Source organism: Trichogramma pretiosum, unplaced genomic scaffold, assembly GCF_000599845.2.
Source record: "Trichogramma pretiosum strain Unisexual culture from Peru unplaced genomic scaffold, Tpre_2.0 scaffold23, whole genome shotgun sequence".
NCBI classification, from domain to species: domain Eukaryota; kingdom Metazoa; phylum Arthropoda; class Insecta; order Hymenoptera; family Trichogrammatidae; genus Trichogramma; species Trichogramma pretiosum.
Window position 1 is genome coordinate 1,056,677 of NW_019641629.1, and position 15,494 is coordinate 1,072,170.

Genomic DNA, 15,494 nt, shown 5'->3' on the forward strand with positions numbered 1-15,494 from the left:
ATTGGAAAAAATTATGCAGGTTACAAGTTAGAGAAACGATTTTTTTATTAAAACTTATATGTTCACAGTAAGTTCTTGCTTATATTTTTTTATAATCTCAGCAGAAATCGCTTTATCTTATTTTTAATATGTACATGGTCAACATCTTCTAGTGGTAATTTAACTCTAGCTTTTTTAACTTATTACATACATTTTCAATCTTCCACACATTATACTGATCGTTTTGCTCCTCGATGAATAAACATATTCATGACAATAAAAAAGCTTAAAAGATAAGGTAGAGATTTACTACAATAAATTCATTGATTCGTTAAAAATTACAACGGCATCGTTTTCCTCACAATAGAACTACAAAATAAAAAAAATATAAATATTACGTGAGAAAATATCGAAAGCTAAAATCGTCATTAGTTTGCATTCAAAATAACTAAATCACGTTTACAGGATACCTTGATTTTCTCTTCCTAATTAATGATTTAATTCATCAAATGTAAAAATTTTACAAATAAATTGTAAAAATTTAATAGCTACTTTACAAAATTAACAATTATGAAAGAAAATAGTGCAACAAGTACTATGCGGTTCCATAAATGACTATTAACATGATAAAAGCGATACATTTATCTCTTTCACCATTTTTATGCGATGCAGCATTTTAATAAGATGATCTTTCGCAAGGGGTGACGTTGAATACCACACTGGACTGTCCGGTACACAGCTTCGTTCGGGTAACAAATAAAATACATCGTTTCTTGTTTTTACACTTTCAGGACTTGAAGAAGAAAAAATGACGTTACTAATTATAATTTACTGATATAAATGCAATAAATACTGTAAATATTAAGCAACTCACCATTTAGAAAGATAAAATTCATATAGTTTGACAGGACATCTAAGAGGATTATCTTCATTCTCTTGCTGCTCATATACTTTTTTCTTTTTCACGTTCGCGTCTGAAAAATTGAAAAAAATTTAAAGTCTAAATGAATTCAAAATAAATTTTTACAATATTTGAATATGTGTTGGAACCTACCTAAAGCAGATTGAGGAGGATAAAATCGTAAGAGAATATTTCGAGATCCGGGTCCTTTACTCATTGCACCTGAACTACTAGTATTACGTTTCCAATGTTTCATTATGTGCGAAAATGATAACTGCATGTGTTCTTCAACAGTCTATTAAAATAATTATTTGTATTAGTGAATGAAAATTGATAGCATTGAAACATTAGGAATAGTCTAATAAAACTTACCGTTAAATTGAAATGTTTTGTATTGAAATACATTAGTGTATTCAGCAAAACATGCGGTGAATGCGCGCCAAGTTGCTTGCATTCCCATAAATGTTCCTCTTCTACCCTGGTAACCACGTAAACTGAAATGAAGATTTTTGAAGTTCAATAATTTATGTAAAAAGTGCCATAGAGTTTGCAGCATTATAAACTTACGTGAGTCATTATACAGAACCGTAAATTTTTTCACAATTTCGTTTAGACAATCGGTGAACTGGTCATAATAAGAGTCCGTAAAAATGTTATCTATCCTTTTATTCTCGAATAAATATTGTTGAATTCCCAAGCATAGGTAGTATATAGTATCTGGGGCGTATTCGGCCCCATTTGGTTTGCGAACTTCTTTGACGAATAAGCAAAGCGAGTAGTTTAATTCGTCTGTTGTTAGTTGAAGTAAATCAGTTTTAAGTGGTTTCAATTTTCTAGGAGTACTTTGTTTTTCTATTTCCAAATTCCATGAATTTACCTTAAAAAAATAACAAAAAAAAAAAAAAAAAAAAACGATTAATTTTCATGAATAAAGCAAAAATTTACGTTTAGCCTTTACTTACCCATTGTCTCCAAGCATTTACACCAAAGGTGTATTTGAGAGCCATGTTTGCATCTGGTTTTTCAACTGTCGCGTCGAAATCAATACTTTGTGTAATTTGAGTCTCTGTCATGCTTGCATCGTTATTCGACATTGTCAGAGGTCCTACCGAAGATCTTCTGCCACGTTTACCTCCAATACCTCGACCACGATAGGATGAAGTACGCTTGCGACCTCGTGTTGATGGGACTTGCTCTAATTTAGCTGCAAAGTTTAAAATGAGAATAACGATTAATAATGTTAAAAATAAAAATACAGGAAATTCTGTTGTTTTGGCTTACCATCATTTTCGGATGGATCGTCATTTTGCGGTCTTTGCGGCGTTTGTATAGTATTCGGTGTTAAGGCAGTTTCCAGATCTACTGCAGGTTCTTCTTCTATTTCACCTGTTGCCAATTTGAGAGCCATTTGAATCATGTCATCACCAAATGTATTGGATGTATCTGTCACTTCTGCAGTGTAATTTGTGTCATCTGGTATATTTTCATTCATCTCAATGGGCTCATCTCTGCTACTAGAAGTGAGTTTCAAGTTTAAATATCATTTCATCAAAGCTAAATTTTGATAATTTTTAAAATTATGAAAAATGTATCTGGTTTACCTTGCTTCATCAACAGAATCAGAATCACTATCGTTTTTCTTTTCAGTTGCTACCATTTCAGCCATCATAAGCAATTCAGCTTCAAATGGATCACTAGGTGTTTTTTCTTGTATACGCTTCATTTCTTTGATTATTCCTTTAGTGGTATTTCGGGTTGTTGGAATGAATATTGGTACTGGAATTGGTATAGGTATTGGCACTGGTACTGGGAATGGCATGCTATACATATGGCAAGGAAATGGAACGTAAATTGGTACTGGGATTGGTACGGGAAAGCGATCAAAGCCATCAGTTTGTGTTGACTGGTCACAAGGAATTGGCCTCACAGATACTCCTTTAGTATGAGTTTGTGGTTTACATTGAGTTATTTTGTTAGCAATATCTACTGGAGACGTAGGCCGCGTTATAATTTGTTGCTTATAAATGACCTGTAATGATAGATTTCAATGAAATTAGAGATCTCCACATAAAAAAATATTTATAAGAATTTAGCTTACTGGATGTGCACTATTAATTGTAATTGGTTGCATTGGAGTTCCTATGCTTTGTTGCGTTACAGTTTGAGTTTGTCCATTAGCAATAGCTAAACTAGTGACAGAAGATATAACTGGCATCGATTTTTTAGGAGCAATACTTAATGTTCCTTGAATAGTAGAAGAGTTATCAACTGATACAACTGTTCGTGTACTTTGTGTAGCTGCTGTAGCACGCTTAGGATTGCCAGTAGGAACAGGGTCATTATTTGCAATGCTAGTTTTACTTGAATCATTTACTGGTATGGTTATGGGAGAATTAGTATATTGAGCTTGGAAATTCATCACACACTTATAAGAACAAAAGTTTCTCATTGTAGCGTCAGACATGGTAAGGTGATATTGGGGTACTGCGATATCTTTGCACAAGTCACAATTCATGCGGCGCACAGATACAGCACTGATGGAGACCTAAAATATACAATAATTAAATAATGATGAAATATGAAAATGAATTAAAGAAGACTTTTTGAATATTTTAAAAATAAAAAACAAAATTAGTACCTGATACAAAGTCAAACAATTTAAACTGCACATCATAATGACTTGTCCATTTTTCATTTCTTTTTTTATCATATCAAAATTATACTTCTTAACTTTACACCAGTTGCAAGGAACAATTTTTCTATGTATTGTGATGAAAACATTTAAACATGTTTTACAACAAAAAGTATGAGCTTCATTTTCATGGAATACAACACAAGGTTTCTTGGTAGACAGTTGAAAGTACTTTTTACAGGTAGAACATTGATCAGGATCTACATTATTAACAAATTTAAAAGCTGCAAGACAAGGTTCACCACAAATGGCGACTGTTGGATTCTGATCTATTTGTACTTCGCAGTGCTTCATCTTTTCCTGAAAAAGTTCATAATTACAATATAGTACAATAATAAATAATAAATGATCATAAATTATAGTACAACAATAATAAGAGTATTAAATTCATACCACTTGACAAACACCGCATATTTTTTTTTCTGGGGGAGGTGGATTTAGAGAATTCATTCTGGTATATTTTTCCATACAGTCTTGAGTACAGAAATCCTTGAATTGTCCTTTATCTCCAACTGGTGCCAAAAACCCTTCTACTCCTACAGACATATCTTTTTGACAATAAGTACAAACTTTCAAACCCTTTTTGAATTCTTCAAGACAAGCTGCACAGCAAAATTGTCTGACATCATACCCAAACCTTACACAGTACTTTCCTAAACTGGTAGCTTGCACTGAACCATTGCAGTTTCTGCAGTAGCTACCATATTTTGTTTGAAATTTTCCCAGACATTCCTCATTACAAAATTCCATAGTTTCCCATGAAAGATTTTTCTCATCTTTAGATTCAACAATTAAAAGACAGTAAGCACAACGTTTTTCTCTTTTAGAGTTAACTCCTTCACTTGGGATATCCAATGATTTTTTATTTTCAGCATTGAAGGATACTTTACAATTTTCTGAACAAACATTGAACACTTTTGCACCTATTTTAACTTTTATGTTGCATGTTTTTTCTAATTTGCATTGCTTGCAGACTTCTTGGGAACTAATTTCTTCAATTTCAGGTGTTTTATCATCTGCTGCATTAATTACATCCGAAGCAGTAACTGTACTTTTATTTGTACTTGAACTTGTAGCATTATTTTCTTTTTCCAGTGTTAAAGTTTTAACTTTTAAAGATTCTTCAGGCTTTTCCAAAGATTTTGTGCTAGTAATGTTTAATGTACTTTCATTTTCTTTGTGACTTTCTAATGATTCAGCTTCTGCATCCTTTTCTGAACTATTAGTTTCAATAGTTCCATCTTTGGACTGTTTATCTTTTGCACTTTCGGTCCCAATACTCACTGTATCATCTTGATCAGGTATAACGTCAGATACTTGATCATTGCTCTGTGGAGGTGATGATGCTTGAAGAATATTTGTTTCCTTTGGAGATGATGTTGATGGTTCTTCAATTGTATTAACAGATGTACTACTTTTAGTAGAATTTTTTTCAGAAAGTGAAGATTGCTGCTAATAAAATTATATTTCATTAGTTTTTTTAATTACTTTTATATTAGTTTTTTTGAGTACTTTTATTAAAGATATTCTTATTTACCTGTTCTTTTTCTTTGGAATTATCAGTATCTTTGGGATCATTTTTTTCTGCAATCTGAATTTTTCGAGTGCCATCAACTTCCATTGGTTCTACTGGACTCGAGTCACTCAAATTACTTTGTTCTTCAATTGGATCTATAACCTTTGAATTGTCTTTAGTTTGAATTTTTGTTGCATCTTCTTTAGATTGATTTAACAGTTTTACAAGTTCAGCAGCCTCATTCAGTTTCTGTACATTTTTTTGTGCATTTTCATTAGGGTCAATTAAAACAAGATCTTCATCATCATTTTCTATATTTGAACTTAATTCATTGTCTTGATTTGCACTTGGTTTACTAATATTTTCTTTATCAACTTTACTGTTTGTACTGGTTAATTCTTTTGTGATTTGTATGTTCTCTTCAGGTTCATCATTGTCCAGATCTTCTCCTTCCATCTCTTTTCCATTTTCTAAAAGTTGTGGATTTTCCTCATTCTCTTCTTCATCAATTTCCATTGCCAGTGAGTCATTGTGTACACTGTCATCACAAGATAATTGTTTTGATGAAGTATTAGGTGAAATATCCTCGATTTCCATCCTAGGATCATCATCTGACAATGATGTATCTTTTGCATGGTCTTGCTTATCACTAACTTTTGAGGAGTCTATAGGTGATTTTGGATTTGATGTATCTTTTAATTCAGAATTGTTCTCTAGTGGAGGCTCCTCCTCTCTTATTGGGCTCAGAGCATCTGTTTGATCTTCATCAATTACAGTATTTGGAAAATCCATTTTACGGACTGTAAAAAATTTATTTTTATTAATAATTTTTATTGTAAGCATAATAATATAGAATCGATAATATAATTATATACATATTTTTTTTTTTTTGCTAATAATACTACCAAGTAGTCGTAGCGTTTAATATATTAAAGATAGTGGAACATTAAAATTGTGTTATGAAACACGGCAATTTACCCACTGTAAAGAATTTGGCAAACAATTCAATTTTAAGGTTATGTTTAATAGTATTTTTACCGGCAAACTTCTTCCCGCGAAGCCTAGATCGAACGGCAAAGCTGAAATCGTTCGACTATTATCTCAACTTCGAGACGAACGATGAAGCTGATAAAAATTTTCACAATAAAAAATCAAGCACTGTGCGGCATCAAAAATGTATTTGTCAACACAAAGTTCACTGATGTATATGCGCTGGTCTACTGCTGCCGCGGCCGCACATGCATTGCATTCAAGCGACACGCACAGATCAGTGAGACTGAGAGAGAGAATGGATAGGGCAAGCTTATACAGTGTATTTATGTAAAGAAGCCGCCAGAGCAGCAGCCAGCACGAGATCGGAGCGCCAAAGTTGCATTCGGCATCGTGACAGAGAGAGTCGTCGTATCGGCGTTATTGCAAAAAAAAAAAAAAAAAACGCATTCGAAAATCGAATCGATAATAAGCACTCGATCTTACCGTACTTTGCGATCACGGGTGGGGTGTCGGTCTCGATATACGATTCTGAACGTTCTAACCCCTAAAACAAATTGGGCAAGTGCAACTACTGGCGCCCAGCCGACACTGACGGACTGCTCACTGCACCGCACTGTAACATGGGCAGTATACAGAGAATGAGAGGGAGAGCAGCGTCTGCAACGCGCCTTGATATACTTTCGTGCTCTTTTATTCGTGATTTAATTGGGGGGGAAGCGGACGGTTGCTGCTCACAAAAAAGCACGGGTATGCGGTTCCCACTTCCCAACCCGTCTGAGAATGGTACACATGGATCGTGCATCGAAATGTATTTTTAATGGCTATTTATAGACAATTAGTCGTTACCGTTGGATGATCTTTAGATATATCTTGGAACTTGTGTCGTAAATTTTTCGAAAAATTAAAAAAAATATTGCCCCGTATCCAATTATTTCAAGAATTTCTAAAAAGTACTGTCACGTGTCACATTCTAAAATGACTACTCGTAAAAAGATCAAATGTCATTTCCATCTGCTTATTTCAAACGTCAAAACCATCTTTTACACGACACGATCCGAAGAAATCAAATTTCTTCGGCTTTTTTTATTACATTTTTTCAGAGGACACGAGTGAAATTAAAATATTTGAATTATTGTTTTTTTTACCTAAAAAAAAAAATAAATTAATAAAAAAGTATACGCGTTAGCTCACAAAGCGAGTAATGGTTGGCAACGTGGCAGTTTTCAGGGGCCTGGCGCGCCCACGTTTCTGAGCGACACGTTACAGTGTCTATGGATATTTTGAATTCTGCATTTGATGTATTTAATTCAATAGAAATGTATATTTAGTAATTATTGTTTATTGAAGTATAAACTGAAACCAAGCCGAAGATGAATATTTTTTACTAAATGAATTGGGTGGATTTGTTTATTTTGTCCCTTTCTCTGTTTTGGATAAATATCTAGTCAAAATCTCCGAAAACAGTTTTAAAAATTGTCATCTTTACCCTGGCTTTGATTCTCTGTAAACTGAAAAATGTTCATTGAATTATTCACTGTTTACCTAAAACCACAGCTCTTTTGCTTTGTTCAATTTGATAATTTGGATCGAGTACACGACGAAACTTATCGAAAGCCGTTTTTAGGTTAGGTGATTCATTTGACGTGTCGTCAACGCAATTTCCAGCAATTGCCTCCGTACGTCGCCGGCCCAATTGACCCGATTTTTCTTTAGTAACTCTACTTGCGAAATCACGTCGATTTCTTCTTGGCATCACGCTAATTTATGACTCAATTTTCTTTTAATTTTCTTTGTATTAAAACTACAGCGATTCGCACAGTTTACACTTTTCTGTGGTTCGCGCACTTTGCACACTGATTTGCAGACTTTGGCGCGACGTTGCCACGTTAACATTCGCACGCGTTCTCGAAACAATTCGCAATTGAGTTAATTCACACGAGAACTCTCGAAGGAAAAGGGGGATAATGGAAAATCTTGTCGCTATTTTGGTACAGTAAAAAATAAAATTAAGGATTACGCTGCATATTTCATTTTCGCGTGCGCGCTATCTCATGTCGTCGCGTCCAAATTTAAAAGTCCAAAATTGCACTGAAAAATTGAAATAATTCTAACAAAACAATTTAGTTTTCCAATTTTCTCTACAGTATAAAACTTTTTAACAAACTAAAAAAATTAAACTAAACAATTTTGAAAACTAAATCCAATTAAATATTGGAATTTAATGTGAGTTTGGATGGGGGTAAAACATGGTCACGACTCAATAAATCGGCCATCTTCAGCCTACAAATTCCGCATAAAAAGCTATTCTAATGGCTGAAAGCACAGAATAATGGATTATTATAAAATTATCGAAACTTTTACCGTTTATACTTTATTATAATATTATATTATTTCATTATTAAAAAATATCATTAGCATCAATAATGAATTACAGATATATTATTCCTTCAGTTGGCTAAATCTTTTAAAGCGACATAGGAACAAAAACGAAATACTCGAATGCAATTTTATATTTTCTGCGTTTATTGAGACTTGGATAATTATTGTCAGCATAACGCTCCCCACCCCCTTAATCCACCTTAACGAATTCATCCTTGAGCAGATAAGGTAGATCGCCGAGAGTCATGTTCAGATTTCGGAATGATAAATATTCGGAATCGTAAATATTCGGAATATTTAAAATTCGGAATGTTTGAAAATCGGAATATTGAAAACGGAACATGAAAAATTCGGAAAAACAAAATTTCGGAAAAAAAAAATTTCGGAATGAAAAAATTTCGGAAAAATTAAAATTCGGAATCCACAATATTATTAGTGGAGAATGTAGACAATAAAATTTCCCATTAAAAATTTTGTGGATTCCGAATTTTAATTTTTCCGAAATTTTTTCATTCCGAAATTTTTTTATTCCGAAATTTTGTTTTTCCGAATTTTTCATGTTCCGTTTTCAATATTCCGATTTTCAAACATTCCGAATTTTAAATATTCCGAATATTTACAATTCCGAATATTTATCATTCCGAAATCTGAACATGACTCATCGCCGATCGGCATTGGATGACCTCCTCGCGGAAGCGAAGCATTTTATGCCTTCTGAGGTTCGACGGAAACGCATGCGCGGCTAATGTCAAAACTAGCAGTCTACACACCTGGTCGGATGAAAATGGACCCTCTCCAAATGCTGGTCGTTGTAATATGCGTGTAAATATGAATGCCAAATAAAAAAAAAAAAAAACTGTCATCGGCAATTTGTTGTGCAAATTTTATTCAACATTTCGAGGCCATATTATCCTATAGGCATTTAATCATTTTGTTTTGAATGAGGTGAAATCGAACGTATAGCTCTTTAATTCGAGAATGGGATGTGTGGATGGATTCGGTATAACGACACAGGCATATGCGCACAATACTATCAAGGAGCGTAGTCGACACACAGACACAGTGACGTTAAATACGTCGAATACTCGCGTGTCCTATACGTGTGTTATTGCATGTTAGCGGCATCTGTTGGAACTTGGAAATAGGCTCGCTATATATATACACACGAGTGTATTATTGGCAATCGTAGCTAGAACAGAAAGTTGATAATATACGCGAGAGCTACAGTACAACGAGTTTCTTAATTCTCACATTTCTCAAAATTTCCTTTATCCGTTTTTTTCCGTTGGTGGCGTAATTATGACCAGTAGTGGCGAGAGATCGAAGTACGTCGTATGATGTGAAGGATCCGAGATCAGTTAAAATAGTGCGCACTTATAATATTTTTGTCCGTACATCTCAGCCAAAAAAGGAAAAAAAAAATGAGTGACAGCTGTAGTGGTGCCGAGGAGTGCGCAGTAAACAAAAAAAATGAACAAAGTAAGCTAGTTTGTTTTCATAATTCTATCGATTATCATTGTGAAATGTTTTGATTACGAATAAATTAGCTGCAAATTTTCGTGTAAGGTCATGCGAAGATGGTTACATTTACGCGCAACGCAATTACAAACCTTGACGCGACGCTTAATCTCCTTTGATCTTATTAACTATATATCTATAAACAAAATGCAATATTCACTTGCCAATAGTCTAACAAGACTCACACATACACATAAACACACTCACACACATATTAAATTACTCTTTATATTTCTTTGTGCACATTCATATGTAGAAAATTACTTTACCAATACAACTTGACTGATGCAATTTGAAATTGTCTGGAGAAGCATGACATTTTTACCTTTTATTGTTGAAATTTGTCACAAATTAGTTTTCTTTTTTCATGTATCATTTAAGATGTGTCAACAGAATTAAGTACCTCTGTATCATCTGAATCTCAGAAGGATGATGCAGATAGTTTCGAAGAGCGCTCGTCTTGTGAAGACTGGACCATCATTGACAAAAAAGAATCTACATCCAATAGTATATCTGACTTTAACATTGAAAAAGAATTAGAAGGCCCAAATGAAACTGTAGTTAGTGAAGAAGCTTGTGATGTAAGTATCGATCTTGAAAGAAAAATTAAAATTATGATTATTTATTAACAAATTTCATTTAAACACATAAATATTGAATTGAAAATAATTTTTACTTATGTATTTTAGACAAAAGAGAGTATTAAAGTTGAAATTGAACATGTCGAGCAAGGAGAAGAAGCTGGAGAAAAAGAACTTGAGTCAGATGATGTATCAATAATATCAGATGAAAGCGAAATCGATCAGATACCATATGAAGAAGGAAGAGTTGAGAGGATAGAATGGCAAGTCAACAGAAGAAATTCTGTTGAAGAGATTGTTGCAAGAATTGATGACTCCAATGTAATAAATTTATTAACTTGTATGAATTTTGAGAGAAATTTTTTTCTAATTAATCAAATTTGAAATACTTTTTAGGATGCAAATATATCTGTTCATGCATTACTGATATGTTCCGTAGTTGCTTTGATCCTTGGTGTTTTGATCGCAGGACATATAGTAGATTTCCATAATGAAAAAGCATCTTATGCTATGATTCCTGAAATGGAAGCAAAAATTAAAAAACTAAATGGAATAGAGGAAAAATTAAGAGAACTAAAAGAAGGTAATATATTCACCTTTATTAGATATTTTATTATTTCTATAAATATGAAAAAAATTTTTTTTAGTTAAAGTAGCAATTGAGCAAATAAAAATCAGCATGCCAGAAATGCAACTGTTACAAAAGAAATTTGATGATAACATACGATACGATAATGGAAAAATCGTAGATAATCCTAGAGGAGACATCAAGTATGTTGGTAAACCAGACAACTGGATTTGGGATGATCTTGCAAATAACTTCGCCCATAATAAACTTGAAATTTTAAAAGCTACTTACCAAAACTTTTGTTCCAATGTTAATCAACTCAATTCTTCAGTCTGGTTCTTTGAAAACTGCAAAACACCAAAAATTTTATCTGATATATCTTTATTTAAAAATAATTTGAAAGAAGCATTCGATAAAACACAACAAAGAAAAAATCCTGATAAACTGTAAGTATTTTAGAAAGCAATATTACTTAATTACCTGCTCATGCTATTATTAATGAATATTTTAAATTTCAGAATGTTTGTTAATATTGAGAAAAAGATAAATGCAATATCTGACTCATTAATATCAGACTTTTCAATCATGTTTGCACGCTTTACTCTAAAGATTGAAGAAAAATTTTCCAAGTTTTCTAAAAAACTACAGAAACGATTATGTGACCTATCCAATAATGGGGAATCAGACGATGAATTTTTAAACATAGTAGTAAACACTGAATATATTTCAAACCATTGCAAAGATATAGATGACGGTAGCTTTGAAAGATACTCAAAATTCAATTCAACTTTGAAAGAAAAAAGAAAAGTGGAATCTTCTGAAACACCAAAAATAGTTGCTACAGAAAAGTTGCTATTTGAACATCAAAATGAAAATAATGATAAAAACTCTCGGGAAATTCATGCATATGAGAAAGATAATGATGAAGATTTGACTATAAATGAATCAGTAAATAGACGAGGTGAAGTAAAATATGATAATAACTGGAAAAATGACGATCATTACAGCAAAAATAAATACTCCCAAAATAACGATAAGTATAATAACAAAGTTGATGCAAATAATAGGCGAAAAAATTCAGAAATGTCAAGTGACTCTAATAATTCTTCCAAAAATTATAAAAAAAATTCTTATAAAAGCAAATACGAAAAGAAACAAAACGGTACCGAAGATAAACAAGAGAGTAGTACAGAGAAAAATATCCAAGGACCGGAACGGGACTATAAAACGAATGAATATAGGATGTGGAGGGGTATCCTTTATGATGAAAATTTAAATTTAAACATGTATAGAGTAAATCATGAAAGGAACAATTATGCACGCAGAAAAGATTATGACTCTGATAGTAAATTTTATGAAGCTAATAATATTTATCATCCTGAATTTGATCAAACATTCGAAAAGTATTTGAAAAATGATTATTACTATAAACAAGAAAATAAAAAAGATCGTGTACTTGATAAAAATTACAAAAATTACAAAAATCACAAAAACTCAAAGGATAATACTGACTCGAAATACTTTGAAAACGTTGATCAAGAAGGCGATGAGCGCAGTGAAAAGTATAACGATAAGAAGAGGTACAAACAATATGAAACAGAATTCCCAAAGCAGGAGAATTTTAAAGAATCGAAGTATACCAAGTATCAATCAGGTCCACTTAATACTAAAGATACAAATCAGATTAGCGGCGATTGGCAAATGCAGAGGTAAGCAAATTATTAATTTTTTTTTTTAATCTTCAAGTACGTGTTGTAAATCTTAGTTTTGAAGTATGTAGAATTTTTACGAAAATTTTGTTGGCTCGTAATTCACAAAAAAATTTTGGTTTACCCGCGGACATTAATCCATTAACATTCTTAAAAGTATAAAATCGTATCATTTACTGTTTTACTGCTTCGCAAAAAGAATTCTATATTATATTTTACAGCTTTTTGAGATACGAGTATAAGTCTAAAAAAATTTCAGTATTTATTTTATTATTTACGTGAATAAATTACATTATAATATTTATAAAAATATAATATTGGGTGTAAGTTTCTATGATACTAATCGTTCTCAAGCCAATTAAAATCGCGATCGAGCAAATAAAAAAGCCTTTACTATCTCAGATGATAATTTGTCATAAAATGAAAAATGTCTTTGAGATAAATCAACACAGCCGATACTTAATTGATAATATTTTTGTAAGCTGTAAAATTTATACTTAGAATTGACAATAATTTTTCTTATTTTTAAAGAATTATAACGTCAATGCTTATTAAATAAATAGATTATCTAGTTGAATTTCATTTATTTTTCAATATTTTATGCCAAAGCTCTTCAATGATCTTTGTTTCTTTGTAACATCATGGATTCTAGAAATTTTTTTAGCATGCGTTTGAATAAAATAGTGCTTTTACGTAATTTATAACTTGATCTAATTTTAAAATAAATAGTGAATCATTAATTAAAATATCCCGCCAGATTATAGCTATTGTATGTTTTTTCCTTATGATCACGTAGGGGCGAAAGCCGTGAGAAGCTTCGAAATCCTGATTGGTATTTTGTCCGAGCAGATTCTCGCCGGAAGAATCGGTATCAACCTTCATCCTATCCGAGACCCAAGTTGCAGCGAGAAGAGGAAGAAAATAAAAAGAATAAATATCCACAAAGACCTCCTCGTTACTATGTAGATGATAATTATGTTCTTTATGATCATACAGATACAGATAGACCACAAGAACCAAACGAAGATAAATTCAGACGCCAATGGAGACGATATTAAATATATTGTTAGAAATGTTCGTGTTCTTAAATGAAGGAAAATTTATAGGAATATTTTTAATGAACCACGATATTTCTTCTTATTAGTATCACTAATTCGACTCTACGTAATTCATGCGAGTATTTAAGGTTTTTTTAATCACAAAAAACAAACTTTGGTTACTTCTCAGTATGATTTATAAAAAATTCCTGTGCTTTGCTTTCGATGAGCTTGTGCCTTCTAGTTTGCTGTATACTTGTTTCTGGTTGGAGAAGCTCATTGATCTGAAATATTTGTAAGAATTCAAAAGTTTAAATACTCGATTCAGTTTCAAAAAGTTGGATAGAACCAATATAAAATTTTTGACAATATGTATTTTGGTAATTTTGCTTGCTACATATTGGACTTGATTGGACGCTCATATGAAAAATATGTTGGAACTAAAAACTAAAACTAACTTGAATGCCTTGATCATTGAAAATTTTGATCAATTGATAACTACATTAAAGTACTGGATAATTTATTAACTTTACTTGTGCTAATTATCACACATTGATTAATGATATATTTTTCATACTTTCATTTTCCTCATACCCTCTCGACTACGTTGGGTTGGTGCGTCAGGATTCAAATGTAAAAGCTATTTATCTAAAATCTCGTATATTCAAAACCGAAGTATAAATCTTAACGTTTTGGTTCCCTGAAAATTTCTCTAAATAAAAAGTATTTTTTTTTTAAATTTTAATATACGTAACACTAGCCTAAAAAGGTAGAATATGTTACGCGCATCTTTCATACAATATGAGGTAGATCATAAAATTGTGTATTGCTCGACGAATTCTATTTTTTACAGCTTGTGTTATTTCTGTTGCAATAATTATGACGCTATATTAAGAGCTTGTTCAATATTTAATAAAATTATACATAAAGATAATTATGAACTACGATTTCAGAATTTTTGAATTAAAAAATTCTGAGTCAATACCACTTGATAGTTTTATAAATATTAATTATTTGTCAAACTGGAGATAATTATGTATTCATTGCAAGAAATTAAGCACGCAGTTGTTTATTATTTTGAAATAACTTAAAAATTGCTTGATCAATTGCAATTCGATTTTTATCAATTACGAGAAAAAAATTATGTATAGTTTACGATTTTTCTTAAAATGAAAATTATTGTATAATAAGAAGTAGGATATACAGATCGTTTGCTGTGAAAATGTAGTTACTTGTTCTTAAGGAAATATATGGACAAAAAATTTATACATTGATGTGATTAATGTAAAAAACGTGTACTATAAGTATTCTAAAATATAATTAGCAAGAGCCAGGTATTATTTGTTCCAAAGTACCTTAGATCTGTACAAGAAATGAAGTAATTAAAATAATGGAAAAACTAATCATTGATTCATAGAACTATTGTTATTTTACTTTAATTTAAATACTTTCCTGTCCTGAAATCCAATTTTCTTCCTAAATTCATAAAATAACTTAGCATATAATCCAGTAGATTAGAACAGGGTCAAGATCAATTATACACTCTGTAAACTTTGATTTGATTAAAATAATTCAGGTTAAGTTTTATTTACCATAGTCATACGTTTTTTAGTTACTTTAA

The 15,494-nt window shown here is 31.7% G+C and overlaps 2 protein-coding genes across 6 annotated transcripts; one reads left to right on the forward strand and one right to left on the reverse strand.

Moving 5' to 3' along the window:
* Positions 1 to 67: 67 nt before the first annotated feature.
* Positions 68 to 7,959, reverse strand: LOC106654905 (zinc finger MYM-type protein 3). Of its 5 annotated transcripts, none has more exons than XM_023459153.1 (13): positions 7,624 to 7,959; positions 5,110 to 5,888; positions 3,966 to 5,024; positions 3,519 to 3,872; positions 2,979 to 3,425; positions 2,482 to 2,909; positions 2,162 to 2,391; positions 1,843 to 2,084; positions 1,448 to 1,757; positions 1,253 to 1,374; positions 1,034 to 1,175; positions 854 to 953; positions 68 to 772 (listed from the first exon to the last, which is right to left on the reverse strand). In XM_023459153.1, exons 1-13 carry the CDS (start codon positions 7,832 to 7,834, stop codon positions 598 to 600), a joined length of 4,599 nt encoding a protein of 1,532 aa, XP_023314921.1. In that variant the 5' UTR covers positions 7,835 to 7,959; the 3' UTR covers positions 68 to 597. The 5 variants fall into 5 exon arrangements, with proteins under 5 accessions (XP_023314921.1, XP_023314920.1, XP_014230523.1 ...); XM_023459152.1 differs by having other exon boundaries at positions 2,162 to 2,394; positions 3,966 to 5,021; positions 7,624 to 7,958; XM_014375037.2 differs by having other exon boundaries at positions 2,162 to 2,394; positions 7,624 to 7,958.
* A 1,572-nt stretch (positions 7,960 to 9,531) lies between these two features.
* LOC106654982 (uncharacterized protein MAL13P1.304-like) lies at positions 9,532 to 15,283 on the forward strand. The gene is made up of 7 exons (XM_014375165.2): positions 9,532 to 9,939; positions 10,360 to 10,559; positions 10,668 to 10,880; positions 10,956 to 11,142; positions 11,207 to 11,573; positions 11,646 to 12,836; positions 13,633 to 15,283. Exons 1-7 carry the CDS (start codon positions 9,882 to 9,884, stop codon positions 13,892 to 13,894), a joined length of 2,478 nt encoding a protein of 825 aa, XP_014230651.1. The 5' UTR covers positions 9,532 to 9,881; the 3' UTR covers positions 13,895 to 15,283.
* Positions 15,284 to 15,494: the final 211 nt, after the last annotated feature.